The sequence below is a fragment of the Suricata suricatta genome, chromosome 12 (assembly GCF_006229205.1).
Source record: "Suricata suricatta isolate VVHF042 chromosome 12, meerkat_22Aug2017_6uvM2_HiC, whole genome shotgun sequence".
Lineage (NCBI taxonomy): Eukaryota > Metazoa > Chordata > Mammalia > Carnivora > Herpestidae > Suricata > Suricata suricatta.
Genome location: NC_043711.1, coordinates 24,524,738 through 24,544,025, shown reverse-complemented (window position 1 = coordinate 24,544,025; position 19,288 = coordinate 24,524,738). Strand labels below are relative to the sequence as shown.

Below are 19,288 nucleotides of genomic sequence, written 5' to 3'. Positions count from 1 at the left end.
TGTCTCTTAAGAATTTACCAACTCTAGATACCTCATATAAGTGGCATCAATACAAATAAGGCACTGTTTGTCTTTTGTATGTGTGACTGGCTTATTTTACTCAGCATAATGTCTTCAAGGTTCATTTATGTTACAGCAGGCGTCATTAGTCCCTTCCGTTTTAGGCTGAATAATACTCCGTGGTTTGTATATACCACACTTTATCCATGCATCCGTTGAAGGACAGTTGGTTTGTTACCATTTTTTGGCTATTGGAATACGCTGCTCTTCCATTCTTCCGTGAACCCATGGTTCCCAGCAGGTTTGGGTCTCCTTCATGAATGTCTCTTGCCCAAGTCTGTGCCAACTGCCATGTTGTTCATCCTAATCACTTATTCTCTGGCCCCACCCAGCTTGGTGACCAGCCGTGTTGGACACTGTTGGTCATGTTCTCTTCCTTGAAGCTCTTTCTTTACCTGGCTTCCAGGGCACCTTACTCTCCTGGTCCTCTTCCAACATGTCAGTTAACAGCAACTCCGTTCTTCTGATTGTTGATACCCAAAGCCTGGAGTGTTATCTTTCACCCTTGTATCTTTTATCTCCACACTTATCAGAAATCCCACTGTGCATACTTTCAAAATGTACCCAGCATGTGGCCACTGTTCACCCATTGTCCAAGCCACTCTCCCCTCTCACCTGAGTGAATATGTCGATCTCTTTGCTGGTCTCACAGCCTCTGTCCTTACCTCTTTCCAGCTTGTTCTCAATTCACAGCCAGAACGATTCTCCTTAAGGGGGAAGGGGGCAGATTACCACTCTTTTGCTTAAAACCCTCGAAGGGCTCCCATCTTCTCCCACAGCAGAAGCTGATGTCCTCACAGTGGCCTCCAGAACCCCCACAATCTGGCTGTGTTCCTTCTATTACTTCTTCCTTAGTTTGCTCTTCCCCTCATTACCCTAGCCTGCTCACACCAGCTCGGTCCTCTCCTCTAATTGGACACCCCAGGACGTTTGTGCTTCCTGTTTCCTATTCCCTCTACTGGGATTTCTCTTCTCCTGACTTTGGTGTAATTTGGTCCCTCACTTCCTTCAGACTTTACTCAGACATCACCTTTCCTGTCATGTCTAAACGATTACCACTCTCCCAATTCCCCTCTCTCTCTTCCTTGATTTATTTTGTCTCCTTACTCCTTTCACTATCCAACATGGGGACATTTTGCTTATTCATCTTGGGTTTTTTGTCTGCTTCCCACACTGGAATGTAAATTCCATAAGGACAGGGTTTTTCCTTGTTTTCCTCCCTGCCGTGTCCCCAGCACCTCGCCTCCCACCAAGTAGACTCAGTAAATATTTGTTTGAACGATAAATGATAGTTGGGAAAATAGGGATAAAAAGCCATTTATAATTCTACCATTATGATACAACTCTTGCCTGCATTTTTTCTCACGTGTGAATTGTTCCTATAGGTAGGTGTATGTGTGCTTGTGTCTTCTGTCTTTTCCCACCATGCCTTCCTGTACAGACCTCTTTATTTTTTAAGTTGCTGGGCAATCTTCATGATTATTACTTGTTAAACAGCTACATAATGCTTCACTGTGTGAATGTAGCAACTTGATTTATTTAACCTTGTTTTGTTCATTACTATTGGACAGCTTCCAATATGTTGCTATTGTAGATTACACCACCATGAGCATCTGTGTTGGACATTTGCCATGCCTCCCTCCTTCTCCTCTGGAAGGCGTCCTCATTCTCCCAAGCCTGGGTGGGGGCTGTGGCCCAGGTTGGGCCCTTCGTGGTCTCCATACCCTGGCTGTGGTGACTGGTGTAGGGCCCCATATAAGTCCAGCCAAGCCAGGCCATGGGCTTCTCCCAGCTCACCCTAACTTGCTCAGAAGCGGCAGAGAAGATACTCAGAGGCACCAGGGCCCAGAACAATAAGGACAGGTTCCCAGAGTTGGAGTAGGGACAGTGTGGGGAAAAGGTTGGGCACATCATCTTTGGATCCAGTCCCTTGACTAAGCTATTCTAGTATCCTTCCAACAAAACCCCCTTTTCACCAGTCTAGATGGAATTGGATTTCTCATTGCAAGGAGTGAGAACATCTCCCCTATACCCTTTTTCAGTTGTTCATAGGCCAGAGCAAGGAAAGATGATCCAGACCTGAGTTAAGGCATTGTTCAGGGCAGCAAATGCACGTGGGCAGAAGCAGCTCCATTTCTTTGTCATTCACAGGAGCCAAAAAGGGGAAACAACCTGAGTGTCTGCTGGCAGATGAATGGATAGACAAAATGTGTAGTTATGTACAATGGAGTAAGAGAGGGAGGAAATTGTAACACTTGTTACAACATGGATGGACCTTGAAAACATGATGCTGAGTGAAATAAGCCAGACACAAAAGAACAGATACTGTATGATTCCACTTATATGAGATTCCTAAGAATGGGAGGTTTATGGTAACAGAAAATAGACTGAAAATTACCAGGAGCTAGGGGAGGGGAGAATGGTGAGTCATTTATTATTTAGTGGGCACAGAGTTCTGCTTGGGATGATAAGTATTGGAGGCAGATAGTTATGATGGTTGTACAATATTGTGAATACACTTAATGCTACTGAATTGTACACTTAAAAATGGTTACAATGGTAAACTTTATATTATGTATATTTTCCTATAATAACAGAAAAGTCTCAGAGGAGTTAGAGGGCGTGAAATGTGTGTGACCATCACAGTGAGTTAAAGTTCACAGGTTAAAGTTAAATCCAAATGGAGCAAACAGCAAAAAAACAGGCACAGACAAAAACGGGGTGGTGGTGGAGGTGGGTGTGGCAGGTAAAACTACCCACCAGAGCCCAGAGGTCCCTCTAAGATCTGCTGCTGCAGGCTGGGATCTGGTGTGGCAGGAACGGGTCAGCCAGTGTGCGCAGTGTTCTTAGTGATTGTGGGCAGGCCAGTCCAGTCCCTGGATCAGAGGGCCCAGCCCAGGACTGGAGCCCTTGTGAGTCACAGCCCAACCCCCAGAGAACAAAGGGATGTGGCAGGGAGGGGCTGGGCTGTGACTCAGAGGCCACTGCTGCCCTGAGCTTCCTCCAGGTGCATGCCCTCTCCAGCTCCCTGATTCAGCTTCCCCCTGTGGAGGTGGCGGCAGGTGTACCCACTTCCCACACAGGACATTAGGAAGGCTCCCCAGCAGAAGCTAGAAGGTGTCTGGAGTTCTTCTGCAGCTCCTTTTGAAAACAAAAGCTGCTCTGCAGTGGCTACACCCACGAAGCCCTTGGTGTGGACCTGCCTGGCTTGGGGCTCTGCACACTTAATATCCTGTACGCCTCTGCCTCATCCCATCAGCTAGTCCTATTAGCCCCGCTTTACAGAAGAGGAAATTGGCTAATGGGGTGAGCAACCTGCCTAAGGCCCCTAGGCTGCAAAGGGCAGAGATTCAGGAGCCTGGATTTGTAACCATGCCAGTATACGCACCCACCCTTGTGCACACACATGTGCTAATGGAAGGTTCGACTCCAAACTGGGAACTATCTCTAGGTCATAGGTTTAAAGAGAAATTTCATAATTTTTCCTTATGTTTATGAAAAAAGTTAGAAAATACAGGTAATGTAATTTACAATGAAAAGATCTTAAATATGGTTGCATTCTAGCATTTCAGGTCATTCTTATGAGTCCCTTTGTGACCTAGAAAAGTGAATGACATTAAGCACCATTGAGTACGGAGTGTCAGTCACTGTGAGAGATTAGGGGTATCACAGTCATGACAGTTCTGTCCAGAGTTTGTAACACTGCATTGGCATTTCAAAAAGACCAGGCTTATTGGGAACAAGTTACCATAAATGTTACAATAGATAAAATAGGGAGTAGCAAAGATTGCCCGAGGAGGGACCAAACTATAGTAATCATTTACAAAGAGTTATATGTTTCTATGTAAAAGACATGCCTTGTTTTATGGAAATAATTTTTTTCTTGGTTCTTTTTTTTAATGTTTATTTATTTTTTTGTTTTTGAGAGAGAGAGAGAAAGCATGAGGGAGGGGCAGAGAGAGAGAGAGAGAGAGGGATAGGGGATTCGAAGCAGGATCTGCACTGACAACAGCTAGCTTGATGCAGGGCTCAAATTCACAAACCATGAGATCATGACTTGAACTAAAGTCTGATGCTCAACCAACTGAGCCATCCAGGCACCTTTAATGGAAATAAATTCGTTCTTTTAAGATTTTTATTTGAAAGAGATTATGGGATACGTATGTAACCTTTCTTGTTTTACAGTAACTTCTTGATGAATGTGGTGAGGGACAGCCATGAAAAGTTATAGCCCTGTAAATATGGGGAAAAGGAAATTCATTTTAGCCAATAGTTTCAATGGTCTCCTGAAATGTTATCAGAGTTGCTAATTTGGTGGTGAAATTGACTCATTTAGATGGTCCCTCATCAGTCTTTGCCTAGGAGGATTCATTCATTCATTCATACATGTACTAAATGGTGTGATGGTTGGGGGTTACTTCAGTGGGAGGAGAATAGAAGAAATAAGATTAAGAATGAGTTTAACATTGAAGTTGTATGATGGGCACACTTCTTTCTAATTCTGTTTGTGTTTGAACTTTGGCATTCAAAGAAGTTAAAATATACAGTGTTCAGCTCTTATGTTGGGCCAGGCTATATGCTAGGTGCTGGGGAGGCACTGGCGGCCAAGACAGGCTCAGACTGCCCTTCTGGAGTCAACAGGCAGACTCATTCAGGAAATAGATATTAATCAAATTGTCACATGAAAGCAAGTAAAACGACAGCTTATATAAGTGCCGAGAAGTCATGAGCAGCAATGCAAAAGTCACCATGGCAATGCAGTGTAGACACCATTCCACCCAGGATTGGAGGAGGAACTTAGAGTTCTCAGCTTGAGGTATCACCAAGGGGGAAGGTGTGTGTGTGTGTGTGTGTGTGTGTGTGTGTGTGTGTGTGCGCGCGCACACACACACACATACGCCTGTGTGCATGTGTATATCAGCACATTGAAGGCAGAGAGCAATCTTTATGATCTTTGCCGGCCTGAACCATGGTGTGATAGAAGGATTTCAAAGTAGACCAGTTGGCTGAATGCCCTTCACGCTCTTAGAGAGCTTGTGTGGTATGTATTCAAGACACCTGAGATGTAGCATAATCCTCCAATGGATTCCAGTTCTGCTTGGAAAAAAAGCCAAACCTTTTCTTACCTTCACCTACATACTCTGCCACTTCCTGTCATGCCTTCTAGTAAGCTCCCAACCTGTGCTCTTTCTCTGCCCTTGAGTATACCATTCCTTCCATTTAGAATGCTCTTACCCCTTCTCTTCTCAGGGCCAGCTCCTTTCTATACGTAGGTCTTGGCTCAAATGCTACAAGGGAGAATTCCCCTCAGTGTTTCTCTCTACTTTCTCTATGTTTGTTTTCCTAGTCCCTTCCCCAGATGTGAGATGGGGATATTGGGGGCTATGTCTGGCTATACCCTGTAGCCTCCCTAACCTCCAGCCTATAGCCACAGAGAGTAAGCACCCAGCAGACCTGACAGCCGGGTGCTGTCTGACATTGTCTCTATGCATATTTCTACTTAGCCGTTTTGCATTTTAAATGTATTTTGACCTATGTACAATTGTCAAAATGGACTTGTGGGAATTTGTGGAAGCTTCCCATGAGATTCGAGTGCTTTGTATATAGTTTGTGTCCAGAAATTTATTCATTATTGAGCTGTACACTTAAGATTTGTGTCATTTATGTGTGTAACAAACTATTTTTTGGTATATACATTGGGAAAAAAAATACATGGTAGTCTTTTTCTAGAGTCTTTGGAGGAGGGCTGGGGGAAGAAAACAATGTCAGAGGCCTGGGCAGGCTGGAAGGGGGACCTGGGTTCTCCCTGTGACAGAACTCTTCCTCCCTGCTCCCCCCCCAACCCTTTCTCCCCCAACCCCCACCCTGTGCTGGCAGCATCTGCTGCTTCTGTGTGTTCCTCCTGGTCCTTACCCATCCCCCTTCACTCTGCAGTGTGAGCAGTACAATAACTACCCCTGGCTGCTGGCATGGTCCTTACCTGACAGATAAGATCAGCTCTTGAGAGGGAGGGTGGCCTTTCCTAATTGTGGTGCTGTTTAAAGGAGAGGTACATTTATCTGGTGCTTTCCTCAGACTTCCTGTAATGTCCCAGCCTGGAAGGGGAGGGAACCTGCTTGTTGGCTAGCTTTCTCCGAAGCCCAGGATTAAACAGTGGTGGTGGTGGTGGTGGCTGGTGTTATTGGATAGGTTGGAGAGGATCCGGTAAGGAAGTGGAACCTGTCTTTGTCTGCCCGGGCATATCACTCAGCACACACACCCTGGGCTGATCCTCAACAACAAATTAAAGCTTGTTCTATAGATCGCCTGTGGCAGCCGGGTGGCCCTGCTGGGACAGATCTCCGAGCTGAATGGCCCTCGGGCTCCAGGGCATGGTGTGTGCTCCAGAGAGTCTCTGGCTCTGGGCTTGGGTGCTCTTGAAAGTGTCCTTCTGATGGGAGAAGCTGTCCTTCTGACATGCTTCATTTCCAGGTTTATGGGCTGGCTGGTTGGGACAGTATAAGCATCAAAAACTGCCTTTTGGGTCACCTGGGTGGCTCAGTCAGTTAAGTGTCTGACTCTTGATCTCACCTTAGGTCTTGATCTCAAGGTTGTAAGTTCAAGCCTACTTCAAACAAACAAACAAACAAACAACAAAAACAATTCCTCCACCCCCCCCCCCAAACTGCATGCTTTTAAAAAAGTTTAGTGCAGGGCGCCTGGGTGGCTCAGTTGGCTAAGCGTTCAACTTCAACTCAAGTCATGATCTCACAGTTTGTGGGTTCGAGCCCCGCACCGGGCTCTGTGCTGACAGCTCGGAGCCTGGACCCTGCTTCAGATTATTCTGCATCTCCTTCTTTCTCTGCCCCTCCTCCACTCATACTCTGTCTATCTCTCAAAAGTAAATAAACATTTAAAAGAAAAAAAGTTTAGTGCAAACTCATTTGATGAGCAAACCTGACCTGAGTTAATAGGAGGCTATTTATAGTGTGTGGCAGAAATAGTCACATGTGCAGCTGCAGAAGTACTTACGTATGTGACTATGGATGTTGCACCTCACCCTGCTGGTTTTTTACATAACATATTGTATACACGTTGCATTACCTTTCTAAAGTGCAAACATTATGAATTCTGAAGCATATTCAGCTCTAAGGTGGGAGGAGGAACTGTGGACTTGGCTGCTGTAGTTTATTCCCCAGTTCACTGGTTAGGTCACTGTTTCTTTTTTGCTAATATAGAAGGATCCTACAGTGAGTATCCTTGATAGACTTGGAATTACTGGATCAGTGGGCATGCAGATTTTAAATTTTGGTGGTTATCGGCAAAATGGCTTTCAAAGATGAGAGGAAATGACAATTCTACCAATTGTGTATGCGTGTGAATTTGGTTTTATTACCCCCCTGCTTCCAAGAGCCTCTTTGGCTGCTCCCAGGCTTATGTCCTGGCTCCTTTCTGAGGTGTTCACAGCCTTCCCATCCCAGTCTGGTCTTGGCCTGTCTGCCCAGGCTCTGACTCCATGGCTTCTCTGCCACCACCATACCTGGGCCTCAGACCAGCTGCAAGGTCCCATGGCCAGTCAACACCACCCTCTACCCCCACCACACACCCCCCTAGTGTGTTCCCAGGGGCTCAGCCATGGACAGGACAGAGCTACCGCTGCTCTGTGGCCTTGCCTACTGGGGGAAGCTGGGGACGTTTCTGGTAGTCCTGGGAGTTTGCTAAAGATCCCTGAACTGAAGGAGCTAGAGCAAAGGGGGGTGGAGGGGTACTCTGGAAGGCCCCGCAGCAAACCTGGGGGAAGGACTTGTATCTTCAGGCCCATGAGGAAGCTTTGCAGAGGATTAAGCCAAGGAGTGACCCAGCTGACTGGGCTTGTATTTTAAATACCACAGGTCATCATAGACACGGCTAGTGGCATTAGAAGTTGAATTCGAGAGAAGGGGGTGGAGGACAAAGGGCCAGGCCTGATTGTACATAAGGAATAACAAGAGAGAAGGGTCGAGGCTACCTCTCAGGTCTCTGGATTCACAGTGTGGGTGGACAAATGTGTCCTTCCCTGAGGCTGGCACTTGGGAGGAGGAGGGAATGATAGTGAAAAGAGCAAGTACTCTGACTGATGGGGTTCAAATCCCAGGCTTGCTTGCCCCGGGATTTCAGCCAGGTTGTTTCAACTGCGCTGAGCCCTGTGCTGCTGTCTGGACGAGGGGGATTAAGATAGCCTTCTTGCAGGGCTGTGGTACTCCCAGTGCTCATAGTGGTCAAGGGGTTGGCGTGTAGTGGGTGCTGGGTAAGCTCTCACTCCCCTGTGCCATGAAGCCACCCACAGCCTAGTCCCTTGGTCAGAACTACCTGCCTAGCTATCAGTTTCCAGATTCCTCTCCTTGTCAGGCCTTGCTTTGGTTTTCCCACTGAATTGCAAAGCCCTCAGAATCTAAATCATAGGTGGTGGAGCCTGGACATCTACATTTCTGACAAGTTTGCCAGGTGAACCCAGCTACTCTATGCATAGCAGGAACTGTGTCTTCTCAGAGTTGGCCACATGGGCAACTGTGGGCACATGCTCCTGGAATGAACGAATGCATGAATGGACAGGCCATCCATGATATGGTCTTGATCTCCCACAGATAAACCTGCAGGCCGGACTGATTCTGTTTCCAGAGCAGCCCACTGCTGGGCTGGCTGCCTCAGAGTCACCTGAGAGGGGCCTTTAAAGTGCAGATTCTCGGGCCCGGCCTTGGTGATTGATTCAGAAGGGCTGAGCTTGGGCCAAGCATGTCTCTGCACATGGGTGATTCTGTGCTTTGCTGTGTCAAGACACCTGTGGATTCTGAGGGGTGTGGGTCCTCCTGGCTCTGACATCCTGTGACCTTCTCATGGAAACTCAAGGCCCTTGTCCTCAGCCACATGCCCTGGCACATCCTGCCTGCTGGGTGAAGTTGGTGCCAGGTCACCAGCTGGGGTTTCTGGGAAGTGGCAGCAGCTCCTCCCCTTCTACAATTAGTAGGAATTAAAATGTCCTGCTGTTTTGAACTCAAGTGCCCCTCTGCTGCCATCAGAACTTACACAAGGGCATGCATCTTTATTTCAGCTGATGTCTCAACAACTCGGGGACTGGTGCCTCCAAATTTGCTCTGGGTTGTGGTCTCTTGCTCCCTGTCAGCCTCTTGGGAGGGGAGTGATGGGGAACAGCTGTTCTCACAGGGATCGAATGCCAGGCTTCGCCTCAGAAGCATCTGCCCCCTTCTGTTGTCTGCTCCTCCCTGGACACAGGAGAATGATTATCCCTAAGTGGAAGGGTTCTCCTTCACTCCTGTCTCCCTGATGCCTGCAAATCTCCAGTTGGGTTTTGTGGAAGGTGCGGTCGTGCTCTTGACCTGTTCAAGGCTCACGTCTGAGGGAGGCCCTGCTACGGTGTCAGAGGGGACTCCCGGTTCATTCTTGGCAGAGAGTGAATGTTCAGCAGCCAGCAGGGCCAGGCCAGTGCTGGACATGTGACTTGGCTCCAGATTACTCATTCCTTGCTGTCGTCTCTTGTGTGTGAGCTGTGGGTGGGTGCAGCTCTTGGAGGAGAAGGGATCTGGAATCCTAGAGGGGGATCTTGCAAAGCCTGGGCATTGGAGAGGAGGGGCTGGGTGGGCTGACTGTGTCTGGGCTGGCAGGAGGAAGGGAACACTCCAAAGCTTATCTAGGGTCACTGTCACTCAAGTCACTGTCTTCTTCATTACTGTGGCTGAAGCGGCAGTTTACTGCCTCCTGAGATCTCTCTGCCTGTATAGTCCTGCCTTCTAGGTGGGTCTGCAGTGGTTCCTAACCAGGTATTTTATATTCTGCTGAAGGGCTTCCCCCTGCTTCATTCCATCCTCCTGGTGACTCTGGCTTCCAAAGCTTCAGGCTCTGTTTCCTGGGCTCTTAAACCTTGCTGCCCCAGGCCACTTCCTCCCAGCCAGGCTTCCTCTCATACACCCAGCCTCCCAGGACCCACAGCACTGACTGGGATGTGCACTCCAGAGCTTACTCACCGTGGGACCTCTGAAAAGTTAACTTTTCACACACACACTAACCTTTGTGAAGCCCTGTGCTGGGCTCTTTGCTCACACCGTTTCATTGACTCCCCACAGAAGCCTCATGAAGTAGATACCATCATGACCCCTGTTTTATAGTTGGGGAAATTGAGGCACAGGAGTTCTTTCCAAGCTGTCATAGCTGCTAAGTGGCAGAAGTCAAATTACAATCCCAATAGTCTTACCATCAGAACCCAAGGCCTCAGCTGGTTATCTGTGTTGTAAACATGTTTATAATTTGCCATATTTGATGTTCTGGTAGTAAATGGAAGACCATGTTATTGTGGAATTATGGTACCATGGAATCACATCTCTCTTGAGTTCAACTTACGTGAACTAAACTAGAAGCTCTTAGAAAAAGAAACAACTGTTTAATCCTGCTGTTCCACGGAAGTGAGAGTGTGTTCCAGAGGATCCCCCAAGCTGGCCCTACATCCTATGGGGTAAAAGGCTAGTGTGGGGCTGCCCTATGTATGAGTCTGTCTCCCCACACACTTCACCCAGAGTGCATTGGAACACACAGCCATCTCCTCTAGCTCTGGGCTGGTTGGCTCCTCAAGGATGTGGAGCTCCTCTCCCATATTCGCCTTCTTGAGGGGCTTCCCAGGGAAATTTTAGACTCTGTAGAATTTTTCCATTAACTTCAGAATTTCCCCTGCAGGGTCAGAAGGCCACAACAGGTCCTTTCCTTTGCAGGGTCTTTCTGAGCTGACACTTGGGGTCACAGCACAGAGATGGAACTAAGATTTAGCCAGAGAGTTTGATTTTATAGGGGAGTCAGGCTGCATATTTACTCAGGTGGTAGGGGTATTAGAAGTTTGGAGACCTGGACCCAGGAGTCAGACAGACCCAGGTGTTCAGGCCCCGCTGCCATGTTCCAGCTGCTGGTATTTGACCCAATCAGCTTAAGCTGGAGTTGGTTTCCTGCTTTGCAAAATGTGGGTACCAGTATGCATCTCATGGGGATCTTTTGTGACTTAATGTGGGTCTAGAGCAGGTCTTTGATAGGTCTTGGTCATCTCCTCCCCTATGTTAAAGCCCCATAGATTCCTATGAATTTTAAATTGTCTTCAAGTGGATAGCTACATGCAATTTCATGAAACATTATCACCTTGGGGCACCTCGGTGGCTCAGTCCGTTGAATGTCTGACTTGATCTCAGCTCAGGTCATGATCCCAGGGTTGTGGGATTGAGCCCACACTGGGCTCCACGCTGAGCTTGGAAGCTGCTTAAGATAGTCTGTCTCTCTCCCTCTGCTCCTCTCCCCTGCTCTCACCCTCTCTCCTTCTAAAATAAATAATAAAAAGAGAGCTCACCTTTTTTGCAGGTGTTTTTTAAAAAAAGGTTTATTATTTTTGAAAGAGCATGAATGGCGGGGGGGCAGAGAGAGAATATGACAGAGGATCCGAAGTGGGCTCCATGCTGACAGCAGAGAGCCCGATGTGGGGCTCAAACTCATGAACCACGAGATTATGACCTGAGCCAAAGTTGGATGCTTAACTAACTGAGCCACCCAGGTGCCCCTTTGCGGGTGTTTTAAAGCACTCTTTGGCCATGTGGTGTGCTGTACTTAAGCATTTGTCCTTGCAGGTAATGAATGATGACAGGGCAAACCAGACTGCCATCCTCGAGCTGAGTGAGTGAGTGTGATGTGTGTCAGATCTGTGAAGTTCATTTTAACAAATGCCCTGGTTGACAAAGGAACAGGTCAGAAATCTTGCACTGCCCAAGGAATCCAGTTTTATCCACAACTGGGAAAATTGCCACAGGGCCTTCTCTGGGGACATTTTATATGGCTGTCATCTCCTTTTTGAACCTCTGTCTCGGGGAGGAGGGACAGTGTGCCTGTGTGCTGATTCTTCCTTCCACTCACTAGCTTGTGAGCCTGGGCAAGTCACTTAAGCCCCTCTGTGCATCCATTTCCTGGTCGGTGAGAAGGAGATGAGAGCCCTTGCCTTACAACATTGCCGAGAGGGTGAAATGGAATCAGAGTGTTTGACGGTATCCACAGGATGCCTGGCATATAGGGAGGCCACTGTCACTGTTGCCTGTGATGATGATGAGGAAGACAGTGAGGACTGTGGTGACCCCTGGGCAGGCTGTGTGCCTTCCTTCAAACGGGCTCTGCTTGGGCAGTGTCCATCATCTAGCAGGTAGCACAGACAGGAGACCCCAGCTGCTCTGACCATCGTGTCTTATCCCTCCTATGTTTGGGTCCTCTGTGAATGGGTAAGCATGCTCTCTGTCCATCAACCAAGATGTACCCAGAGTCCACCAAAGACATTATTAGAAAGACCTACAGAGAGGCCGGCAGGTGACAGGTGTTTTGTATGAGGTGAGGTTTTTTAAACTTTTTTTGTTGTTGCATTTGAACTATTTTATAGTATGAGAACTTACCTCATATAAGAATCATAGAGAAGAGGAGATGCCCTGGTTGAAATCAGAACACCTTTGTCCAAGGACAGGTAGCCCGGACAGGACTTGACTACTGGTAGTTTCCTCACTGAATCCTCGTTCTAGACCCTGGGATGTGATGAAGCTCAGAGGACTGACCTAACCGTCTGTCCACCCCTCCCCAAGGAAGCTTGCCATACCCACAGTGGCAGCCTGGACCTAGACAGGAACTGTTACCTGCCTCTGTGGCACCCACAGCTCTGCCTCCCCATGTAATTAAGCCACGTTGAGAGTCAGTTGCCAAACCCAAAGGCTGCCTGGCAAGAGGGCAAGAATGGAGTTCAAAATACTTGTTGGAGCAAGTAGGAAAATGGCATTAGTCTGTTATATCCATTTCATCACTGGGGCACTTTGAGTAGGTATATGGTGCCTGAGTTCTTGGGTCCTAGGATAGATCTTCCTTTGACAGAGTGACTTATGGGCTTGGGCAGGTGCTATGGGGTTTTGCCTCTTGGAACCTCATTTTTCTATGATTCTGGGGTGGCCAACTCCCCAAGATTGTTTTTTTCAGCAGTGGGGTGATGGCATCTGTGATATCCTGATTCTGTGTCAGGTTCTCATCATCTTTCACTAGTGTGCAGAAGTGCAGTTAGCTAAATGTGTTAATTTGTTCAACAACTATTGTACTTGCCACTGTGCTCATGGTTGAGGTGTCGTCGCAAAACCCAGTGCCTTTGGGGAGACACATGCACGCATGTGTATGGGACTTGGATGAGGCAGGAGTGCGGAGGGAGCACTAGCGAGGCACTAGGGGGCTCTAGGGAAACCCGAGGGCACGTGAGTGGTTGAATTTACAAATGTCTTTCAAAAAAGTGGTTGTGGGGCCCTCATTTCCAACAGCCCCCCATGACATCTACAGAGTCTGCCTCTGGAAGGTGGAGTAGGAATACAAATAGCAGTAGATAATGTCAACCACTCATGAGTGCCTCTTCTTGGCTGAACCCTCAGGATAGAATATGACATTGACCCTGGCACTGAACAACCCTCTGAGATGAGATGCCGTGGCAGTCTAGCCTTCCTCCAACTTCCTTCTACCCTCTTCTCACTCTTCTGGCCTCTGTTTCCTCCTTGCCATTATGTGCCCTGTGCCCTTTATCCAGAGCAGCCCTGGATTGTTGACCTGGCAAGCTCTTATTCCTCCTTCAAAACTCATCCCAGGCAGTACCTCCTCTGAGAAGCCTTCCATGATTCCCTCAGGATGATGTAAGTGCTGATCCCCTTGAAACCATGTCTTCCCATTACTGCATTGTCACATTGCCTGTAATCATCAGTGTTTTTAAATTTTTATTTATTTTATCTTATTATTTTTTATTAAAAATTTTTAATGTTTATTTTTGAGACAGAGAGAGACAGAGTGTGAGTGGGGGAGGGGCAGAGAGAGCGAGACACAGACTCCAAAGGAGGCTACGGGCTCTGAGCTGTCAGTACAGAGCCTGATGTGGAGCTTGAACTCACAAACTATGAGATCAGGACCTGAGCTGAAGTTGGATGCTTAACCGACTGAGCCACCCAGGCGCCCCTCAGTGTTTTGTTTTTTTAAATAAACTTTGAGTCCATTTTAATAACCCCCCCAATACATAAACACTTTTTTTTGTTGTTCTTGTGAAAATGCTAGTGGTACAGATGTAACTGGGACTCTCCAGCCAGTCTAATGTTCTTCCTCAGAGGCAGCCATTTAAAAATAATGTCTTCTCAGTAGTCTGCACGCTCCTGGGCACAGACCCTTTTCTTGTATCCACATGGACGCTGGAACTGATCTGTGGGAGGCTGAGGCTGGGTGCACTGCTGTGTCCATGCCGGCCAGAGCACTGCTTGGTACCTGACCATGGGGTGGGCCTCCAGGGGAGGGGGTGCTTGGGCTTGAGCCAAACACCACATGATATTCCAGGGACAGCAGCACTGTTCATGTCATTATCTCTGGTTCAGGTTGGTGGCTTCAGCAGCCCTCTGGGGTGGTGGCCTTGTTACTAGCCAAGGCCTCTGGGTCACAATTCTTGGCTGTTGAAGAAATGAGGTCATCTGGGGCAGGTGGCTTGGGACCTTGTGGTCACAGACCTAGTTGTCCAATCAGCTTCAACTCTAACGTTGGCTTTGACCCTGAGATTGACAAGCAAAAGAAAAAAAAAATGTATCCAGCTCTCTCCCTATTTTGATAAAAGCCTGGAGGACAAAATCTGGCTGTTGTTTACTGATAAATGTTTATAAAGTCCCCTTAATGCCAGACATGATGCAGGGCAAGGAATATGCAGAGTTTTTGCAAATTTCTCCTGAGACTCTGCCTTCTTTTGAGATCTGAGGCTGAAAAGATCATATTTGGTGAAGAGTCTTAATTTGTTATTTGTGTACTGGGGAGGTTCCCCCCACTTAACTTGTGTGTGTGGCCAAGCATGTCATCGTGGTGTTTATTAAACACCAATAATATGCCTAACCCTGGTTTTGGGTTGGGCATTAGGGAAGCAGAGTGGGATCTGCGTCAAAAACATGGGTTCTGGAATCAGATTGTATGGGTTCAAATCCCATCCTTCCTATGATGAGCTTTGGGACCTTTAGCAAGTTAATTAGTCTGTGCCTCAGTTTCCTCTTATTCAAAAGAGGGATATTGATAGCACCGACTTCACTGGATGGGAGAAAAGGAAATGATCCATGAGAGGCACTGAATGTGATGTGAAGTGTGTGCTCAACAAAGGCCATTAATATTGGTAGTAGTTCTTAGCATAAGAAGTTCACATACAATAGAAATTGAGTGTACAAGACCTGATTTCTCTTGAGTTTGCAGTCTTTGGTGGGGGGAGGGGAGATTAGATTAAGGCACTTGATCCTATTAACAGTTTATGACAATAGCAGTTAATTCCAAATAGTGTGGTTTGTATTACAAGTCCTACAGAAGCTGGGGGGAGCTCCTGGGACGTGATAGGGCTCGCTGTGGTCATGTCAGACAGGTGAAGAAGTGAGGAGAGACAGAGGAAGGACATTTGGCAAGTGTCAGGGAAATATTCCAGCCCACCAGACTGGTGGTAGGGTAGGAAGTGTTCAGGGGGCCAGCTGAGATCCGCTTCTTCCAGAGGTAAAATGACATGTCCCTGTGGAGTGGAAATGGGATGAGAGAGGCAGAGAAACTAGTTTCTCTTCCTCCTCCTCTTTCTTAGTTATAAATGGCTTTATCGTTTTTTCGTAACTATTGACCTGAAATTGTAGGATGCATTGCTATGTTAATTGATAGAAAACCAAATTTGCAGCAACCTTATTTGTTGAGAGGTTTACTGAGAACTTGGGTGAGGTGGGAGGAAACTTTAAATAGGCACAATTAGTTGTTATAAAATTCTCAAAACTTGTTATTAAAGCATACATGCCCACAGAAAAGGGCATAGATCATAAATCATAACTGTAACCTGACAGATTTTCAAAAACTGAACGCATCTGTATAAGCAGCACCTAGTTTAAGAAACAGAACCTTTGCTAGCACCCCAGAAGCCCCCTCATGCCCTCTTCCAGCCACTGCTCCCCCACTACCACCACCAGCCTGACTGCTGACAGCTTGGGGTAGATTTGCCTGGTTCTGGGATTTCTGTAGACAGACTCATACAGCAGACACTCTTGTGTTTGGGGTCTTTGGCTCAATATCTTCTCATGAAGAGCCATTCTTGTTGCTACAAGTAGTTGGAGCCATTGCTGTGAATTACCACCACTTATTTCATTCATTCTACTGCGGAGGAGCACGGGCATCACTTCTGGTTTGGGGCTTAAGGTGGCCCCTTGAAAGATGCCCATGACCTAATCCCTGGTCACAGGTACCATTCACTGGTAATAACTAAGTTACCCTACATGGCAAAGGGACTTAGCAAATGTACGTCAAGAGTCATGACATAGGGATGATCCTGAATTATTTGGGTGGGACCATTGTAACAAGGATCCTTACAAGAGGGAAGTAGGAAAGTCCACTTCAGAGAATAAGACATGAAAGTGGAAGCAGAGATGATAGGAGAGATTTGAAGCTGCTACATTGCTGGCTCTGAAATGGAGGAAGGGGTCATGAACTGAGGAGTGCAGGTAGTTTCCAGAAGCTGGAGAAGGCAAGGGAATGAATGGATTGTCCTCAAGAGCTTCCAGAAGGAATACAGCCCTGCTGACCCATTTTAGACCAATTTTCTTACTTCCAGAACTATGAGATGATAAGTTTGTGTTGTTCTATGCCATTAACTTTGTGGTAAGTTGTTACAACAGCAATGGGACTCTAATAGGGGGTTATTATACATAATGCTACTGAGAACATTCTAGAAAACATCTCTTGGTACACATATATACCTAGGAGCAAATGCAAGGATTGCCACAGCACTCAAAGGTGGTTGTACCCATTGTGCTCCCACCAACAGCAGGAGTGAGAGTTCTGGTTACTTCATATACTCATCAACACTTGGTACTTCCTGGGAAGAGAGTTTTTTTCAGTGAAGAATTAGGAGGGCTTGGTGTCCCACAGGTAGAGCTGGGCTTGGAGCAGGTTGGTGCTGATCAGCCAGCTCAGGAGAGGGATGAGGAAGTGGTGGTACCCAAGTTTCTAGCTGGGGAGAAGTAGAATTTGTCCCTCATGGAAGTGACTTGGATGGGAAATACTGAATAACTTTAGGTGAATAAAGAACTTTCCAGGAGTGCCTATCTGACTGTCAGAAGAGCATGCGAGTCTTGATCTCAGGGTCATGGGATTAAGCCCCACCTTGGGTGTAGAGATTACTTAAAAATAATAACTTTAAAAAAAATACAGAGTTTTCTAGTTTAAGAGTTAGAACACCACTTATCTTTGTAACTTTTTGATTAACCAAGGTGAGTGGGGGGTGTCATGTAGTGGCAGAAAGCCTGTGCTCTTCAGCCAGCTGCTCAATTTGAAAATTGCCTTCATGTAAGACCTGTGACTTTAGGCCACAACCTCTCAGAGCTCCGGTTTTGCCATTTATAAAATGGGCATGGTTCTACCTTCCCTGTGGGGCCATGGATGGATGAGAAGACTCTGTGTTTGAGCCCTGAGTTTACTGCCTGCACAAAGGTGCCGAATCACAGGTAGCTGTGGTTATTAAGGACAGTGATATTAAGCATATAGATTCCTTTTATAGAAGTTGGCAACCCTGGGTTCAAAATGTTCAGGGGGCTGAGTGGCTGTCCGGAGGGGGGTCTGAGATTATCACACCCTTGGTTGACATCCAAGATGGGGGTAGGAGGGTGGTCAGGCTCATGGTCCACCCTTCTAGGGCTTTATAGAGACACTGTCTCCCCACAGCACCCCCTTTTTGAAACTGCTTTTGAAACCATTCATCATTTGTTCATTTATTCATTCAGCCATTAATGAATTTTATCATGCACATTATCATACACTGGTTAGGGGCACAGACTCCCAGATCAAATGCTTGGTTCAAGTCTCAGTTTTACTATTTGCTGTCTGTATGACATTTGGCCAAATCTCAATTTCTTTGTGTCCAGTTTCCAATTTATTAAGTGAGGCAGTATCTGCCTCCTAGGGCTGATTTGAGAAATCAGTGGAATAATTCAAGACAGTGCCTGCCCTTGGGCACCCCGCAGTCCTGGGGTACAGAGTTGGGTGCTTACAATTTCTGTCGCTAGCCACAGGCAGAAGGGTGATGGTTTCTCAGTGGTTGTCTACAGAATGCTTTCTCCAATATCAGGAGGGAAAACCTGAAACTCTGACCCAGAGGTAGCTCATGGTCCCTTTAAGGGTAGGCTCTGACCTCTCACAGCTGCTTAGGAAATGTGGCTTTGAGGAGAGTTGGCATAATTTGGATATGTAGGTGTTAAACCCCCTTGCAGCAGTTACCGTGCTGTGGAATGGCTTGTACGCTAAGTAGACGTGGCTTCCAGGCTGAGCTGAGGTGGACCGAGGTGTTTATAGCTGCAGAGGTGACCCTGGTGTGGGCTCCTTGCTCTTCCCCTCTCCCTTTGTGGTGGGGATAATGGGGATGTGGTGGCCCCTCTGAGTCTCCAAGCCCATGTCTCACTACTCATCCATCTCTCCTCATTCCAGATCCACATCTTCCCTCTTGCCTTATTCTGGGCCCCTCTGTAATGCACATGCTTTAGCTGATGAAGTTAGCTCTGATGGAAGCCAGAGGTGTGCTCTTTACAAGTTAAATAAAAGTGCAGCATTGGAGACTGTGGCTTCTTCCCTACACTGACTCTTTCCAACATCTTGGAGTGCAGGAGTCCAAGGTATCCAGTCCTACTCACCTGAATTTGAGAGTTTATCCTAATAGATTTTTGAAGATTTTTTTTAAGATTTTATTTTTAAGTAATCTCTACACCCAGTGTGAGACTCACACTTACAACCCTGAGATCAAGAGTTGCATGTTCCACTGACTGAATCAGCTAAGCTCCCCGCTAATGAGGCTTTGATCTAGGAACAGGCCAGACTCAGGGTGCAGCAGATGAAGGAGGATGAATGGGAGATTTGGCCAAGCAGATTTGTTGCTCAAGTGTCAAAACAGCTGATGCATCAGCATGTAAGATCACAGAAGATCACAGATGTCCAAATTACCTTGAACCCTAGGAGGCAGTAGGTTAGAGACCAATGCACCATCTTTTAATGTGGTATGTGCAGCCCATCCTTCTAGTGTTGAAACTGATGACCATTTCTTTCTTTGGCTGACACCAGGTGAAGCAACTGGTTTGTGTTCAGGGCCATGCTGAAGAAAGAATCTGCCTTAATGCAAACCCTGCTGGAGTGGTGAGGAGTG

At 47.0% G+C, this 19,288-nt stretch overlaps 1 protein-coding gene across 1 annotated transcript in view; it reads left to right on the top strand.

Annotated features, from left to right (window-relative positions):
• The first annotated feature begins 3,354 nt into the window (after positions 1-3,354).
• Positions 3,355-19,288, top strand: part of ARHGEF3 (Rho guanine nucleotide exchange factor 3) — a 280,046-nt gene continuing 264,112 nt past the window's right edge. The window contains exon 1 of the mRNA XM_029917716.1: positions 3,355-3,366. Within this exon, the coding sequence (XP_029773576.1) occupies positions 3,362-3,366 (5 nt within the window). The 5' untranslated portion in view covers positions 3,355-3,361. The remainder of the gene's footprint in view (positions 3,367-19,288) is intronic.